The sequence below is a fragment of the Cicer arietinum genome, chromosome 7, assembly GCF_000331145.2.
Source record: "Cicer arietinum cultivar CDC Frontier isolate Library 1 chromosome 7, Cicar.CDCFrontier_v2.0, whole genome shotgun sequence".
Classification (NCBI taxonomy): Eukaryota; Viridiplantae; Streptophyta; class Magnoliopsida; order Fabales; family Fabaceae; genus Cicer; species Cicer arietinum.
The window spans coordinates 3,955,815-3,970,519 of NC_021166.2; the positions used below are offsets into that span (position 1 = coordinate 3,955,815).

At 29.7% G+C, this 14,705-nt stretch overlaps 2 protein-coding genes across 3 annotated transcripts; one reads left to right on the forward strand and one right to left on the reverse strand.

The window, feature by feature from the left end:
* Positions 1-6,036: 6,036 nt before the first annotated feature.
* LOC101511481 (probable receptor-like protein kinase At5g18500) lies at positions 6,037-9,960 on the forward strand. Its single transcript, XM_004508030.3, has 8 exons — positions 6,037-6,178; positions 6,770-7,417; positions 7,542-7,646; positions 8,042-8,164; positions 8,265-8,435; positions 8,559-8,688; positions 8,959-9,171; positions 9,423-9,960. Exons 2-8 carry the CDS (start codon positions 6,789-6,791, stop codon positions 9,534-9,536), a joined length of 1,485 nt encoding a protein of 494 aa, XP_004508087.1. The 5' UTR covers positions 6,037-6,178; positions 6,770-6,788; the 3' UTR covers positions 9,537-9,960.
* A 784-nt stretch (positions 9,961-10,744) lies between these two features.
* LOC101511806 (pto-interacting protein 1) lies at positions 10,745-13,929 on the reverse strand. 2 transcript variants are annotated; one of them, XM_004508031.4, is made up of 8 exons: positions 13,789-13,929; positions 13,419-13,504; positions 12,986-13,233; positions 12,764-12,890; positions 12,036-12,309; positions 11,664-11,796; positions 11,456-11,542; positions 10,745-11,126 (listed from the first exon to the last, which is right to left on the reverse strand). In XM_004508031.4, exons 2-8 carry the CDS (start codon positions 13,498-13,500, stop codon positions 10,995-10,997), a joined length of 1,083 nt encoding a protein of 360 aa, XP_004508088.1. In that variant the 5' UTR covers positions 13,501-13,504; positions 13,789-13,929; the 3' UTR covers positions 10,745-10,994. The 2 variants fall into 2 exon arrangements, with proteins under 2 accessions (XP_004508088.1, XP_004508089.1); XM_004508032.4 differs by lacking the exon at positions 13,789-13,929 and adding an exon at positions 13,606-13,729.
* Positions 13,930-14,705: the final 776 nt, after the last annotated feature.

Sequence of the window (14,705 nt, forward strand, 5' to 3'; positions counted from 1 at the left end):
TTTTAGAACATCTACAAATAAAATAAACAAACTAAATTCAATGTATACTTTTCTTAATGATCTCCCAATTCTACGCAATTAATATAGAATTTTATTAATTGAATTCAAACTACATACCATATATATACAATATTTTATGTATTTATCTATATCTATCTTATTTTTTATTTTCTACAACTTTTACCTGTATTTGAAAAATAGACACAAACACCAAAATGGTGATGTTAGAAAAATAATATCTGAAAATATATGATGAATGAATGAAAGTGTGTTGACAATAGCAGCTAATCTAACTATATAAATTATAAGTATAACATCTCAATGGAGAAATGAGTTTGAACTACTAATAACAGCAGCATGAAAATAGGATACAAAATGTTGCGTGTGTGCTCACATTAATTTACAATCATATATATGTGGACATGTCTCAAACGGCACACCCACGTCCTAATTTTGATATCCCACCAGCCAAAATTTCCAGCCTAATATGTTTCACATGATTTAATTCAATTAATTCTATGTTTACATATACAATCATGAATCAACGTACACCAAACTAATCTGTTCATGGAACCTTATTAATTCCAACATCAAAGATTCTTGTCCCATGACTAATTGGAACAAATCATTTGCATGACTCCTATGGTTCAGAGCTTTTTTCTTTTTCTTTTTTTTAATAAAATGAAATCTATGCTGGTAGACCATGTAATCAAATTATAGGAGTAATATATGGCAATCATTCAACTTTTTTCATATTTAATATATTATTTTAAATTTGAATTAAATTTTGAGTTGATTTTAATTTCAGACTACCTGTAAATGCCTAATAAATTTTTAAGATTTGAAAAAAAAATTAATTTTTTTAATTTAAAAAAATTATAAATATCACAATAAATTTACACATAACTGAAGAATATCGACATTTAATTTAACAATATTAATATATGTTAATAAGTAGAACTAAGAATTAATAATTTTCAATATATTTTTTCTAATTGTTTTCAGGATTTTGGGTCCCGTAGCAATTATGGTGCGATATAAATTTGTGACGTGTTGCCTGAAAAACAAATTGTGACATGAGGCAGCTTCTACAAGGAGATCAAAAGAAACTAAAAAAGTAAAATGGTGAGGTTCTTAGCTAAGTCATGACAAAATCTAACCACATACTAATAAGTGAGGTTGACTTTGATTCGTTGTAATTATTTACCAACAACTGTCGGTGGAAGAGAAGCTTTTTGCATTTGTTAATGTTATCTTTGAGGATATGTGTTTCTGCCTACGGCCTCTTCACCAATGCCCACCACCCTGGCTTACCATTGTAAGATATTCTAATTCAAAAAACCCTAATTTTATTCTTTTGATGCTTTTTACTTTGTCATTTTGCTTTATTGATTAACTATTGTAACTTAAAGATTATGTTCCCAAAACTATTAACATGGCATGATTAAATTTAAATTTTGACTTTATGGACCATGGACCTAAGTGCTACTTATTTAAATATTATCTTTTCAACCTAAGTAAAAAAAGTTATAGAGATTAAATAAAAAATATGTAAGCATTAAAAATATTACAAAGACTCAGAGTTGTATAAAATAAATAAATATCACAAAGAACAAAACGGTAAAACAAAATATATTTTAGAGACTTGCAAACATGTATTCATAAGACATGTATTAAAGAATTCAAAAGTAATAATATTTTATTGAAAATAGCAATAAATTATGCTTAAAAATGTACCTTTAAGACATAGATAAGTATTTGTCGGTCATGTTAATGCTAAGAGAATATGTTAAAAATACAAATTTTAAAATAAAATTTATAAATTTGAATTATTAACATTTAGACACATGTTAGCTTTTTCTAAAAGAAAGGGTTGGTAAAAAAGATGGTTAATAGATGATAATTGTACTTTGGAATTGTTAATTATATTGAAAGAAACAAAGCATTTAGTGTTCCATAAACATTAGGCAACATACGCGTGGCTGTTCTTATTTCAGCAGTCTTTTGCTTTTGGAATGCCTGCGCTTTCGTCAAAGTCAAACAAAACTATGCTTTTATTAAAGGACAAACTCTTCTATGGTTATAAAATTTTAAATACACAATTTAACACACTACAAAATTTATATTTAGAATATTTTTGTTTTTAATTGGTGTTTATAATTAGAGACAGAAAAATAATAATCATATTTAGTTGCATCTAAAAATTGATTTGTCTTTGTTTTTTTTTAGTGGAAGTGCCAGAGACAAGATCTATAAAGTCATTTGATTAACATTAAATGGTATGAATATTTGTGAAAATATTCTACAAAATATTAACTATTATACTCATAGAAATAAAAAAATAAAAAATAAAACATGGGATATGGAAGCAAGACATAAGTGACAAAACAGGGTTCATTTAGTGGTATCATAAGTATGTTTGCAAATCAAACCAATTAAAAGAATTTATCTCCTCTCAATGTTGATTCGAATGGAATTTATTAATTTAAACGTGTTTTTTTTAAATACACTATTGGTAAGAACATTTGGGAGGGGAAATTATTATTCCGCGTATTTTGAGAATATTTAGGGAAATAAACCACCAACCAATTATTGGTCCATATATAGGACGGAAATGTAGCCTTGTGAGTTAAAATTGTCCAAAGATGATGACCCACGTTTATTTGACTTGCAACGTAGGACTGGCTTTCCCTTTTTACTCAAAATGATCATATATTCACTTTGCACTAGTTTATAAGCAACATTGATGCACCTTATAACAATGAAACAATGACAAATAGACATAGCTAGGTGTGTGTTTTTGGGATAAAAATGGTAATTTTATTCTAGAAAAACAATCCATACTCAATTATGCTAATGTCCGTAAAGAAATGAGAATTTATGAACTTTTACGAGTTATGAATTGTACTAGAGTTACATTCCAACAATGTTATCTTTTAACCATGCTCAAGGCCATATAGTAGTACTATTTTTGTCTCTCATTATAAAGCAACGACGAATCTTGCACAAAATATTGGGGGAGTTGGGGAGCTACAAGTACTAACTAAAATATAATAATTGAAATTCTTAAAAATTATATAGTTTTTTTTAGAGTTTCACAGAATTCATTCATAGTAAACAAGTTGCAAAAGTTAGAATTTCAATTATCACAAGTTTTACAATTTTCACAAGTCACACAATATACATAAGTTTTTTGAAATTCACACAATTCAATCAAATAAAATATATTCATTTTACGATTTTCATCTTTGTCGAAATTTTTCTTCTTGAAAAATGCATCAATTTTCTTATGTTTAAACATCGTGTCACTCTTAAAAAAAATACACATATTAATTAAAACAATTCACAATTAAAAAATAGTATCACCCTATATCATATATCAATGATTAAGATGTAAAAATTTATTAATAGTTAGTTGCTAACTAGAGTGTTAGAGTTTGTCTGTTTGAAATTAAATAGTTTATCCTTCAATATTAAACAATTTATATATATAGAGTTTGTTGTATTAATTTTATTAGTATAAATTCTAATAGAACAAATTGAAGAGAGATCTAAGAGAATAGGTATATAGGTGCGGAGAGGAGATGTCGTAAAAGTTTGAGGATATTTTAATAAATTATCACTATTATTTTGATAATTTATTATTATTACTATTATTATTATTATATATAACAATTGATAAGATATAATTATTATATATACATGTTAAAAAAAATAAAAAAGAGAAGGGATGTCGTGTCACCTACCCGCTTCCATGAAGATCCACCAATGATTATAAGGTATTATTAACAAAATAATTTGTCTCTTAATATAAATCCTCAAACCTTTATTATTATTTTTTAAATATAATCTTAATTAATACTACTAATTTATTTTAGAATATTAAAAATTTATTATTAAATACATCAATATATATATATATATAATATTTTAGTAATTACTTTATATAAAATAAACACATTAATTACATCACCAACTTTTTTTTAAATAAAAGTGAAATTTTTAATAAGAGTTTATATTTAGTTACAGAAGTAGTATTAACTAGTATTAAGCAATTCTAGAAAGGGTGGTTATCATAAAATTCAAAATTGATATGGTATCCGGTCTGTTTTCTTGACTATCCAGCCAACTTAATGGGATAACGAAGTCTCAATATATAACACATTAAAATAAAATTAAGCTAAGTCTTGGAAATTTGCAAATAATTACGACTTTGGCCTTATTAATTAGGTGTGCAGTCTAGCATTTCTTAAAGTTCACACTAATTACTTGTCTGTCTTATTAGTGTAATGTGATAAAAATGCTGGTGATGTTGTAAAAATGATGTTTGACTACTAACAACAACATCAAAATCAAAATGAAAGTTAATTACACGCTGAAAATTTAGTAGTATTTCATTTTTATATTTCACACTTGTATAAATGTAAAAACAAAGTATTATAGGAGTACAGGCAACACTAGCATAAAAATATGAAATATTCCTAAAAATATATAATAAAATGAGATAGAGACGTTACCGTATAAAAAAAATACTCAAATATAGTAAAAGAACAATTGAATGCTTGAATCAATATGTGTGACACAATTGACATCACACAAGGAAAAGCTTTAACTTAAAATGTGAGAGAATTAATCGAGGGTGTATTTGAGAGAGTGATTTTAGAGAAGATAATTATGGAAAGTAAAAGTGTATTTTAATATGTTATTATATGTTTAAAAAAATTAAAAAATTACATTAATTTATTATCATATAATATTTTAAATATTTTATAACTTGTTAAATTTAAAAAAAATAAGTTATCATATATCCAAATATATGTAAAAGAATATCGAAGCTTTTATATGATATATTTTCATATTTCAATTTATAGGTTAGAAGAAAAACATAAAAAAACATACTATTTTCCATTGACACAAATAACCATCGCGATTATTTGAATTTAATTATGAAATTATATAATAATAAATTAGCTAAATTATATTGTAAATTTTTAATGAGATTGTAGTTTTTTTATGATCCTGTCCAAGTATGTCTTTCTTCATCTAATTTTTCTTTTATAAAATCATAAAATATTACAATATATTATGATATAAATCGGAGATACTAGTAAATAAAAAATAGTGACAAAAATTTGATTTTCATTTATTTTAATCACGAATTCAATAATTTGTTGATACTCGTCGAAACATATTATTAGAAGATATTAAACTTTTAAATAAATTTCAACCAATTTGATAAACAAAAATTATTGGTGTATATCTGAATATTTTTTTAACATTTTGAAAGTATAAAAATAAAGAGAGTAATTAATAGAAGTGAGATAAATATAAAGAAAAAATAAATATTAAATAAATATTTAAAAGTTAAAGGGTTAAAATATAAGAGTTGTTTGAGAAATTAAATTTTACAAATTACAAATGAAGGAAAATACCGATTAAGTAAACATATGTGTGTGCAAGGCGAATACTTGGTTTATGAACAAAAAAAAAAAAAAAAAACAGTTTTAAGAAAAGAAGAATTATAAAAATGTGAAAGACGATTAGAGGCAGAGCATCTGTTTGTCTGTCACCGTCATGCTTAGTGTTAAGGAATAACAAAAAAACAATAAAAAAATGAATTTGAAATATAGAAAAAGGAGAAGGCACGCATTACATCACATCAAATCAAAGAAGAAGAATAAAGAGAAGAAATTTGAAGAAACAGCAAAGGAAGTTTCTATTTTGATGCTTATTTTTTACTGTTTTATGCATTGCAAAATCATACTCACCTACCACTCTTAACAATTCCATTCTTTCTTCTTTATTAATAATCCCATTTCCCTCTTCTCATGTGTTCTCCATTTCCCTCCAACAACTTCACTAAAGGGTCGGTGCCTTACCGTCAAATCCTTCTTCCCTTTTCCCATACTCTGTGTTTGAGGTGGGGTTTTGTTCATGTTGTTCTTCTGAAAAGTTTCTTTTTTGAGATTGGAAACACATACCCATTGGTACTGTTCACAAAACCCACAAATCAAAATTCTATTTTGATAATGGGGTTGAATTGGGTTTGTGCTAACGACTTTACTTCCAAGAGGGTTTTGGGGGATTGAGAGATCTACTGTTTGAGTTTTTCAGGGTCTGAAAAAGGATATTTTGAGAAATCTGTGTATATTGTGAAGGATTGAGGTTCTTGATATAGGTAATTCAGACTCTCTTTTATAGTCATTGGTTTCTTGCTTAATATTTTTGGTTAGCTAATGTGTGATTTTATATTAGACTCATCTTTCCTATCTACAAAATGAATGCAGTTTTGTTTTATCTCTATTATTTGGTTATTAAAAGCTATATAAGTATAACTGATTTCATTTATTTGTTTTTGTCCTCTTCATCCCTCATAATTAAGATTTATATTTTCCAAAAATTTGAAGTCCACTTGTTACAATTTTCTTTCACATCTCATGGTCTAATTTTGCTTGATTTTTGTGGTAGTATATGAATGCTGAGTCTCATATGCAGCTTAGTTTTCTTTCCTTTTGATTTTTTACGAGGGAAATGAATTTCTGTAACTTTTATTTGAAAATTGTGTATATTTTCTTGCTGGAATTTCATGACTTGATTTGTGATTTTATTTCTTGTACCAATTGTATCTATGGTTTGAGGAATCCAGTACAAGACTTTGGAATCATTACCATTATTTGTGAACCATGTTGTTGTTGCGGCATTTATTTTTGCTATGTTATATGCTGGATGCATTGAAATGATTTCTTATATTTAAATCTGTTTTCTGTAGATATATTAGCAGAAGTTAAATGGCATCTGATCTGAGCTCGAGGTTGTCGAAGAAAACATCTGTTTTTGGGTTGGAAGCATGGGAATTAATGGGGATAATAGTTGGTTTGTTCATTATAATCATTCTTCTGGTTTTATCAATATGTCTCACTTCAAAAAAGAAATCCAAAAGAGTCAAGGACATACTTCCCCTAAGCCACAGGTTATCTGTTTCCGAAGAGATCAAAGAGATTAGAGTTGATCAGATTTCAACAAACCAGAATGGCGCTTTCATGAGTCTTTACGACAAGTTTAACGACAAAGAGTCTGAAAAGGTTTTGCTCCAAACAAAGAATGGGGAATATAGCAGTCAATCAGGTTCGTTTATTCACGCAGAGAAAGACGCAGCTGGATCTCAATCAGGCGAAGAAAGCGGTGCTAAGTCTCTTTCTGCACACAGGCCTTCTTTAACCTCGCCTTCCCCTTTGTCGGGTCTTCCTGAGTTCTCTCATCTTGGCTGGGGGCACTGGTTTACATTGAGAGACCTAGAACTTGCAACAAACAAGTTTTCGAAGGATAATGTTATTGGTGAAGGTGGATATGGAGTTGTTTATCAAGGCCAGCTGATCAATGGGAATCCAGTGGCTATTAAGAAGCTACTCAATAATCTGTAAGTTTTCACGCTTTATTTAATTGAATTGCAGCCTTTTTTTTTTTTTAATTTCTATTTCAAACTTTGTTTCATAATATTTATTGTTTCATGTTTTATTGGACTATTTATGTTCATCATGCAGTGGACAAGCTGAAAAGGAATTTAGAGTGGAAGTTGAGGCTATTGGTCATGTGAGGCACAAGAACTTGGTTAGACTTTTGGGTTTTTGCATTGAAGGCACTCACAGGTAAACATACCATCTTGGTCTTTATTTTATTTGGGCTAAATTAAATACCCAGATTTCCAACTTCGTTTTTATTGTATATATATTTTGGAATCAGCAAAGAGGTGAATCATCGATTCATCGCCGACATTTTTGTGTTTGTTTGCTTTCATCTTGATTTTGGGCATTTGATTAACTTGACATAGCTTACAAACTTTCGCAACCACTATATCAACTTTTGGTGTATCTTACAAATATAAGAACTGGTTCTGGTGCAAATGTTGTCTACAATTTTCTTTAACATAAAACTTCATGGTAAATGACATTGGTGATTATGTACTAGAATTGTTAGGAAACTACTCAGTACTGGTTTATATAATTTGGATTCTTGACCCTTAGAAATTCCCTGTTAATTTCAGGTTGTTGGTTTATGAGTATGTTAACAATGGAAATTTAGAGCAATGGCTTCATGGAGCCATGCGGCAATATGGTTTTCTCACATGGGAGGCTCGGATTAAAATTCTTCTTGGAACAGCTAAAGCGTAAGATCATTTAGTACATGTCCTTGATTTGTTTTGGTAGAAAGTTCCTTTTTCTTACATTTGGTGAGTTTCCTTTTACTGATCCTTGATTATTTTGCAGGCTGGCTTACTTGCACGAAGCAATTGAACCGAAAGTTGTCCATCGAGATATTAAGTCAAGTAACATTCTAATTGATGATGACTTCAATGCCAAAATATCTGACTTTGGACTGGCTAAGTTACTCGGTGCTGGAAAAAGTCACATTACGACTCGAGTAATGGGTACTTTTGGGTAAGCTCTCTGTCTACAGATTTAGGACTTGTTTGTTTTATGATTTTAATGTAATTTTTGTGTGTTATTTTTCATTCAGCAAGGAACAGTGACTAATGTTCTTTCGTATTTGTTGTTTTTCAGATATGTGGCTCCAGAATATGCCAATTCCGGCTTACTAAACGAGAAGAGTGATGTTTATAGCTTTGGCGTATTGCTCCTTGAAGCAATTACTGGAAGAGATCCAGTGGATTATAGCCGTTCAGCAGCCGAGGTATGTCCTCCTTAGTAACCTGTAACTAAATTATTCAAGACTTTGATAGATGTCATGTATAATGTATTTATGTATATTGTTTGTCGATAATTGATATGAGTTAACAAACTTCCCTTCTCTTCACTAATACATAATCCTAACTTGAATTTTAAATGTTGCGAATACAATATATTAGAAATTTCCCTGGAGCACTTAACAACTTTTACTTATTTCAGCAGTAAGCTATCTCTTGTATTTGCAATTTTTCAAACTCTCCGGCGATTGTTATAGGTAAATTTGGTCGACTGGCTCAAGATGATGGTAGGTAATAGGCGCGCAGAAGAGGTTGTGGATCCAAACATTGAGACCAGACCATCAACAAGTGCCCTTAAACGAGTCCTTTTGACTGCTTTAAGGTGTGTTGACCCAGATTCTGAAAAAAGACCAAAAATGAGTCAAGTGGTCCGCATGCTTGAGTCCGAAGAATATCCCATACCTAGAGAGGTTTGACTTTTTAATTCTGGTTCTCATATATAAAAATGCCAGTTTCCAACATTTCATAGCAGTTGAATTTTTTAAATGAAATTCCATCTGGTTCCTTGTAACTTCCTTTAAATTTCTTGTCTTCAGAAGAAACTGTAATTGAAATATATCTACTTTAAGATCATTACTACAAGGCAACTTTTTCCATTTTAAGACCTTCATGTTGACACTGTAATCAATTTATTTCTCAAATGAAGTGGTTGATATTTCAGGATCGAAGACGAAGGAAGAGTAATGCCAGAAGTGCTGATGTGGAGGCTTCTGATACAGATAAGAGTGATCATCCAGATTCCAAGTTGAATGGAAGAAGGAATCAACGGAAGTAAAACTACGGATCACAAAGCTTGAAGTACATATTCCATGTTAAGGTACGCGTGCAAGTGAATGAGCCATTTTTGCATTCTTTTCGTGCGAGCTTGTACGAGTTACGGTAACTTCCTCATTTTACATCGAATTCATTGAGCAGGATCTCAGTTACTTTGTGATATACCTATTTGGTTGCTATAACTTGAATCATGTAGATGTTAGGATGTAGGTTATTGTGTATGAATATGGGATTCATCAGATCCCTTATACCAGTTTGTGCTTTGTACAGTTCATTGCTATTCATACTTTTTCTCCTTGTCTTTCTATTTGTTTCATCACTCATTAGGATTGTAAAGGACTTGATGTTTACTTGTGTAAAGATTATAAGAAAATTACATAAAGTGTGAGGGAGAAAGACACAATATATGTGCCTTATTGTCTATAGTTGTTGCTGTGGAGAAATTCTTGATCATTGTGGAACAACCACAATGAGATCGTCTCATGTTTTCTTTGTGATGACATTGACAATGACAACCACTTTTTCGCTGTCACTTCAAGCAGCACTAGAGGTTGTTTCAATTTATGGGAAGAGATATTATTAAAAAAAATGAAATTGATATATTTTTTGTAATATTTCCAAGTATTCTGCAATTTATTGGAAGATACAACAACAGAAGATGAAGTGAAAATCAAATAATTTTAATCTTTATTCAGTAGGTGGTTTCTGAAAATAAAAACATTGTTCTTCTAGTATATAAGGTACGAATGAGGAATTAGAAAGATTTTTTTTTTCCGACTATTTATGTTTGTTTTATTTTAGTATAGTAAAATTGAGAAAATTAAATATACATACAACTCTTTTTCCCTCTTAATTCATGATATTGATTTTTAATCTGTCTTCATTTTCTACATTCTGATTTTGAGATTTTGATCCTGATTCGTAAATCAATATTTTTCTAAATTTTTAATCTATTTATAGACTAAAATATCTATATTTTAAATTAGTTTAAGAACTGAACCAGCAAAATGTATAATTCATGTTTTATCAGTGTTACCAATTAAGCACTTATTGGTACAAGATTATTCGTGCTATCCAACAGTAAATTTAAAAATGTATCAAAGTTCAAATAGCAAATTAATCACAATGATATTACAAAGGAAAAATGAGCATGCTGGATTCTTCAAGATAGTTCCCTTTAAGTGGAGAAATTTCATTTTAAAATGCAAATAGACAAATGTTGTTCAGTAGTATATATAAATATAAATATATTCACTTGAACATATGAGTTGTAACAAAAACATGAAGTAGCAACATAAGCACTCAAAACCAGAAACCTAACTATGAATCACTATTTCTTGTAATGCTTACTTGAAATACAAATGTTAGGTAATAAATAGATATAATAGTACAAACGATGCTTTCAATACTCTGTTGCAAATTAACACAACCTAAGAAATGATGGGTTTGGTTTGGGAATTTACAAGTTGCGTGGTTCCTTTGGTTGAGCAGAGCGAGTATTGAGTAGAGGCTGTAAAGCTTTGACAATGATGCTCATATTTGGTCGAAACTCAGCTTCATATTGAACACATAGTGCAGCAACAGCAGCCATCTTTTGCAAAAATACAACAAGTGCAACAAATCAATAAAAACTACATTATAACACAAATTACCTTCAAATAATTATGTAGTTGGCATGGGGGAAAATGTCAAAGTAGAAGCATATTTCTTTAAAGCTTATAAAAAGTGTTTCTCAAATACCTATGTCGCCGGTGTCTAACACGATACATGTAGTTATATTCAATTATTTTTATTTTCTTAAATTATTACTAGTTACATGTGAGAATTGATGATATGTCCAGTGTCTATGCTTGTGTTGGTGCTTCATAGATAACACCATTTCATCTACCAAATGAAAATATAAACAAATTAATTAATTACCTTTGCAACTGACTTGGATGGGTACTCTCCCTTCAATCTAACATCAACACATTGCTTCACTTTATCTTCACTAAGCCTTGGCGTTGCCTGATAAAATCCAATGAACACGAATCACATTGTGTAAAATACAAAATTCAATAACAGGGGAACAAGACATACACATAAATAAATCATTAACAGGAAGATGGAAAAGAAAATGGTATTATACCCATGTCACAAGGCTTTGCTGTCCTCGGGGCAGGGTGTGATCAACAGGTTTACGTCCAGTTAAGAGTTCCAACAGTATAACTCCAAAACTGTAAACATCGCTCTTTGAATTGAGGTTTCCAGTCATTGCATATCTGCCATACAATAAATAAGCCATTGTTAGTTTTTAAAAGCCACTACTGTAAAAATAAAACGTAAAAAAGAGACATGGAGCCAAATTTCTAATAATTGAGTCTAAAGTGGGTTTGTTGTTCACTACTTCACTCTCCACAGATATTACTAATTAACTTTTAATCTGGCATGTTTTTCACCGGTTTTTCGATCAACTTTGCATCAAATAAAGTAGTATATTAGGCATCCGGGAATAACTTACTCTGGAGCGTGATAGCCAAATGTTCCAAGAACACGGGTAGAATGAAGACGTGCTGCAGCATCAGGGGCTTGGTTTGACAGATCAAAATCAGCAATCTTTGCAACGTCGTCCTCGAATAGAAGTATGTTACTAGATTTAATGTAACGATGGACAATATGAACCTCTGCCTTTTCATGAAGATATTCAAGTCCTCTGGCTGCTCCAACAGCGATTTTAACTCTTTGAGCCCATGACAGAACTGCACCAGGTTCTGCACCCTTGACACCTTTCCGTCCTATATCCAAAATTATAATAAATTTGCATGCCACAATGAAGCGATTTCTTGGTAAAAATGCAAATAAAGAAGAAGAAAAATCTACTTGTATGGTATAGTTTTAAATTTTTCAAGATTCATTCGCAAGGATGGTAGTGTTTTAAAAATGTATAATTCCAAATTCAGTTAGTTTCTTTCACATGAGAATTAAATTAAGAGATAATTATTAAATTAATACATACAATCAATATAAAAAGTTTTTATATGTCAATTAATCATAATCATGAGATCATTAAATCTATTTTTATATAACTAATTTTAAAGTCACACATATGAATGATTGTAATGTGCTGTCAGTATAAATCTTTTTACGCTAACATCATATGAAAATTAAACTCTTAAGATTATAATGAATGTAAATATTTTGTATAACATACATAAAATGAGAAGTGATATGGCATTAGGAATGACTAACCATGTAGCATATCATGAAGGGATCCATTAGGAGCATACTGATAGGCAAGGGCACGCAAAGGACCATCAACACAATAACTGACAAGTTCAATAACGTTTTCATGCTTTAGCCTTGATACGATGGAGACCTGTGTAAGTTAAAGAATTGAATGGAAAATATAAGATCATGTTTGAGTTTGACTATCTTAATATTAAAAGAATTATAATTGTAATTGAACCAAACCTGAGAAAGAAATTCTTGGTCTGGCTGTTTACTAGAATCCAACTTTTTAATTGCGACTTCATGTCCAGTTTTCAATGTGGCGCGATATACTTTCCCATATGCACCCTCACCAATGAAAGACTTTGAACCAAAATTATCTGTCATTGACCTTAATTCATCAACTGTAAAGGAAGGGACAGAAATAGGTTGGAGAGTTATAGGGCGAGGAATGGTTATTGCTGTGTGTCTCCCTTGATAACTGGAGTTCCCTGCATTGTTTGAAAGTGGAATCAAAATGAAATGAAATTGTAGTTAGTGGTAACACAAGTACAAATAATTAAGACTTTGCAAAGTTGCAATTTATGGAACATCTCAATCTGAATATGACTTGTATATGAAATTAAATGAAAGATGGAATCATCATAAAGCAGAAAATTGTAAAGAAAGAAAATACCGATAGAATTGGTATGCATGAAGTGTCCTTTGTCAGAATTTGTGTAAGTATCATTCTGTTTGCAGAATCCAAAGCAACCCATGTTTCTGGAGGAAAGTTTCAATATCAAAATCAAATACAAAACCCTTGTTAGTAGAAATATCAATAAGAGTAGGCATAACATAACATATATTAAAAATAAACAAACCTAGAAAAGAGAATAAATTGTGAAGTTTAAGAAAGAGATTCTGGAAATAATCTGAGTGTTTGAGAGTTTAACCAAAAAGAATAATAGTAATAATTTAGTCCTTAAATTCGTACGCGTTGATGAAAAGATAAAACAAAAAAAGAAATTTCGGGGTTAGGAAAGATGAGAGACACAGACACAAACCTGTTAGAAATTAGAAATAGAAAGAGAGAGTTTGCGTTGGTTTTTGGATGATGTGATGTAGAAATTAGAAATCAGAAATACAAAGCTTTGTTTGGATGAAATGTTTTATGTGAAATGGAAACTACCTTGACTTCACCACCAACATGCATTAAGCAAGCGCCTTTAAATACATCACTATTTATTTATTTATTTATTATATTCGTCAAGTCAAGTCAATATTTCTATTTCTATTCTATTTCAAATGAAACCCCGTTTCATTCCAACTTGGCGGATACTTTTTGGGTCACAAACAATTTCTAATTACGACTTCCAACCCTGCTAATACTCCACTCAAAAAACATACTACACTCTCATCATTGTTATCATCATAAAACCTTTTCAATTCTATATCCTTCTTATTTTACTAATCAATCAATTCTAACAAATACCAATTTATAATATGGATATTTATTCTAATATTTTCAAAAATAAAATAAGATTACATAGAGTTAGATCTCATATTTTTATTTTTAATTTATTTATACTGCTTAAAGATTCATTGTCGCACACGATTCTGTATAAAACATTCATTCAAACCATTAACAAATTACAATCTCTTTAAAAATAGTTATAGTTAAGAAAAAAAAATTACATGCAAAAATTTTAAAATATAAATACACAGAGAATAATTATAATTCATAAATGACAAGAGATCTTCGATTATAATTTGAGTATATAGTAATATTATTTTATAATTTCTAAAATGCTTAAGATACAAGAGGAATAGAGCAATTATACAGATAAGAAAGCAATTATAATTTTATTATATTGCCTTTATTAATCAAAATTCGTGAATATGTCTATATTCACCTATTGTTTGAGATATGAGAGCATCAAGTCCCTTAGAGCACAAAAAAAGGTAATGACATGGAGATAAA

Coding starts and splice junctions, on each gene's coding strand:
- LOC101511481 (XM_004508030.3), top strand. CDS start 6,789: ATGGCATCTGATCTGAGCTCGAGGTTGTCGAAGAAAACATCTGTTTTT. Junction 7,647..8,041: donor TGCATTGAAGGCACTCACAG/GTAAACATACCA, acceptor TGTTAATTTCAG/GTTGTTGGTTTATGAGTATG. Junction 8,689..8,958: donor ATAGCCGTTCAGCAGCCGAG/GTATGTCCTCCT, acceptor CGATTGTTATAG/GTAAATTTGGTCGACTGGCT.
- LOC101511806 (XM_004508031.4), bottom strand. CDS start 13,500: ATGGGTTGCTTTGGATTCTGCAAACAGAATGATACTTACACAAATTCT. Junction 12,310..12,763: donor CCTTCATGATATGCTACATG/GTTAGTCATTCC, acceptor TTTTGGATATAG/GACGGAAAGGTGTCAAGGGT. Junction 11,797..12,035: donor TTTGGCTATCACGCTCCAGA/GTAAGTTATTCC, acceptor ATTGTATGGCAG/ATATGCAATGACTGGAAACC.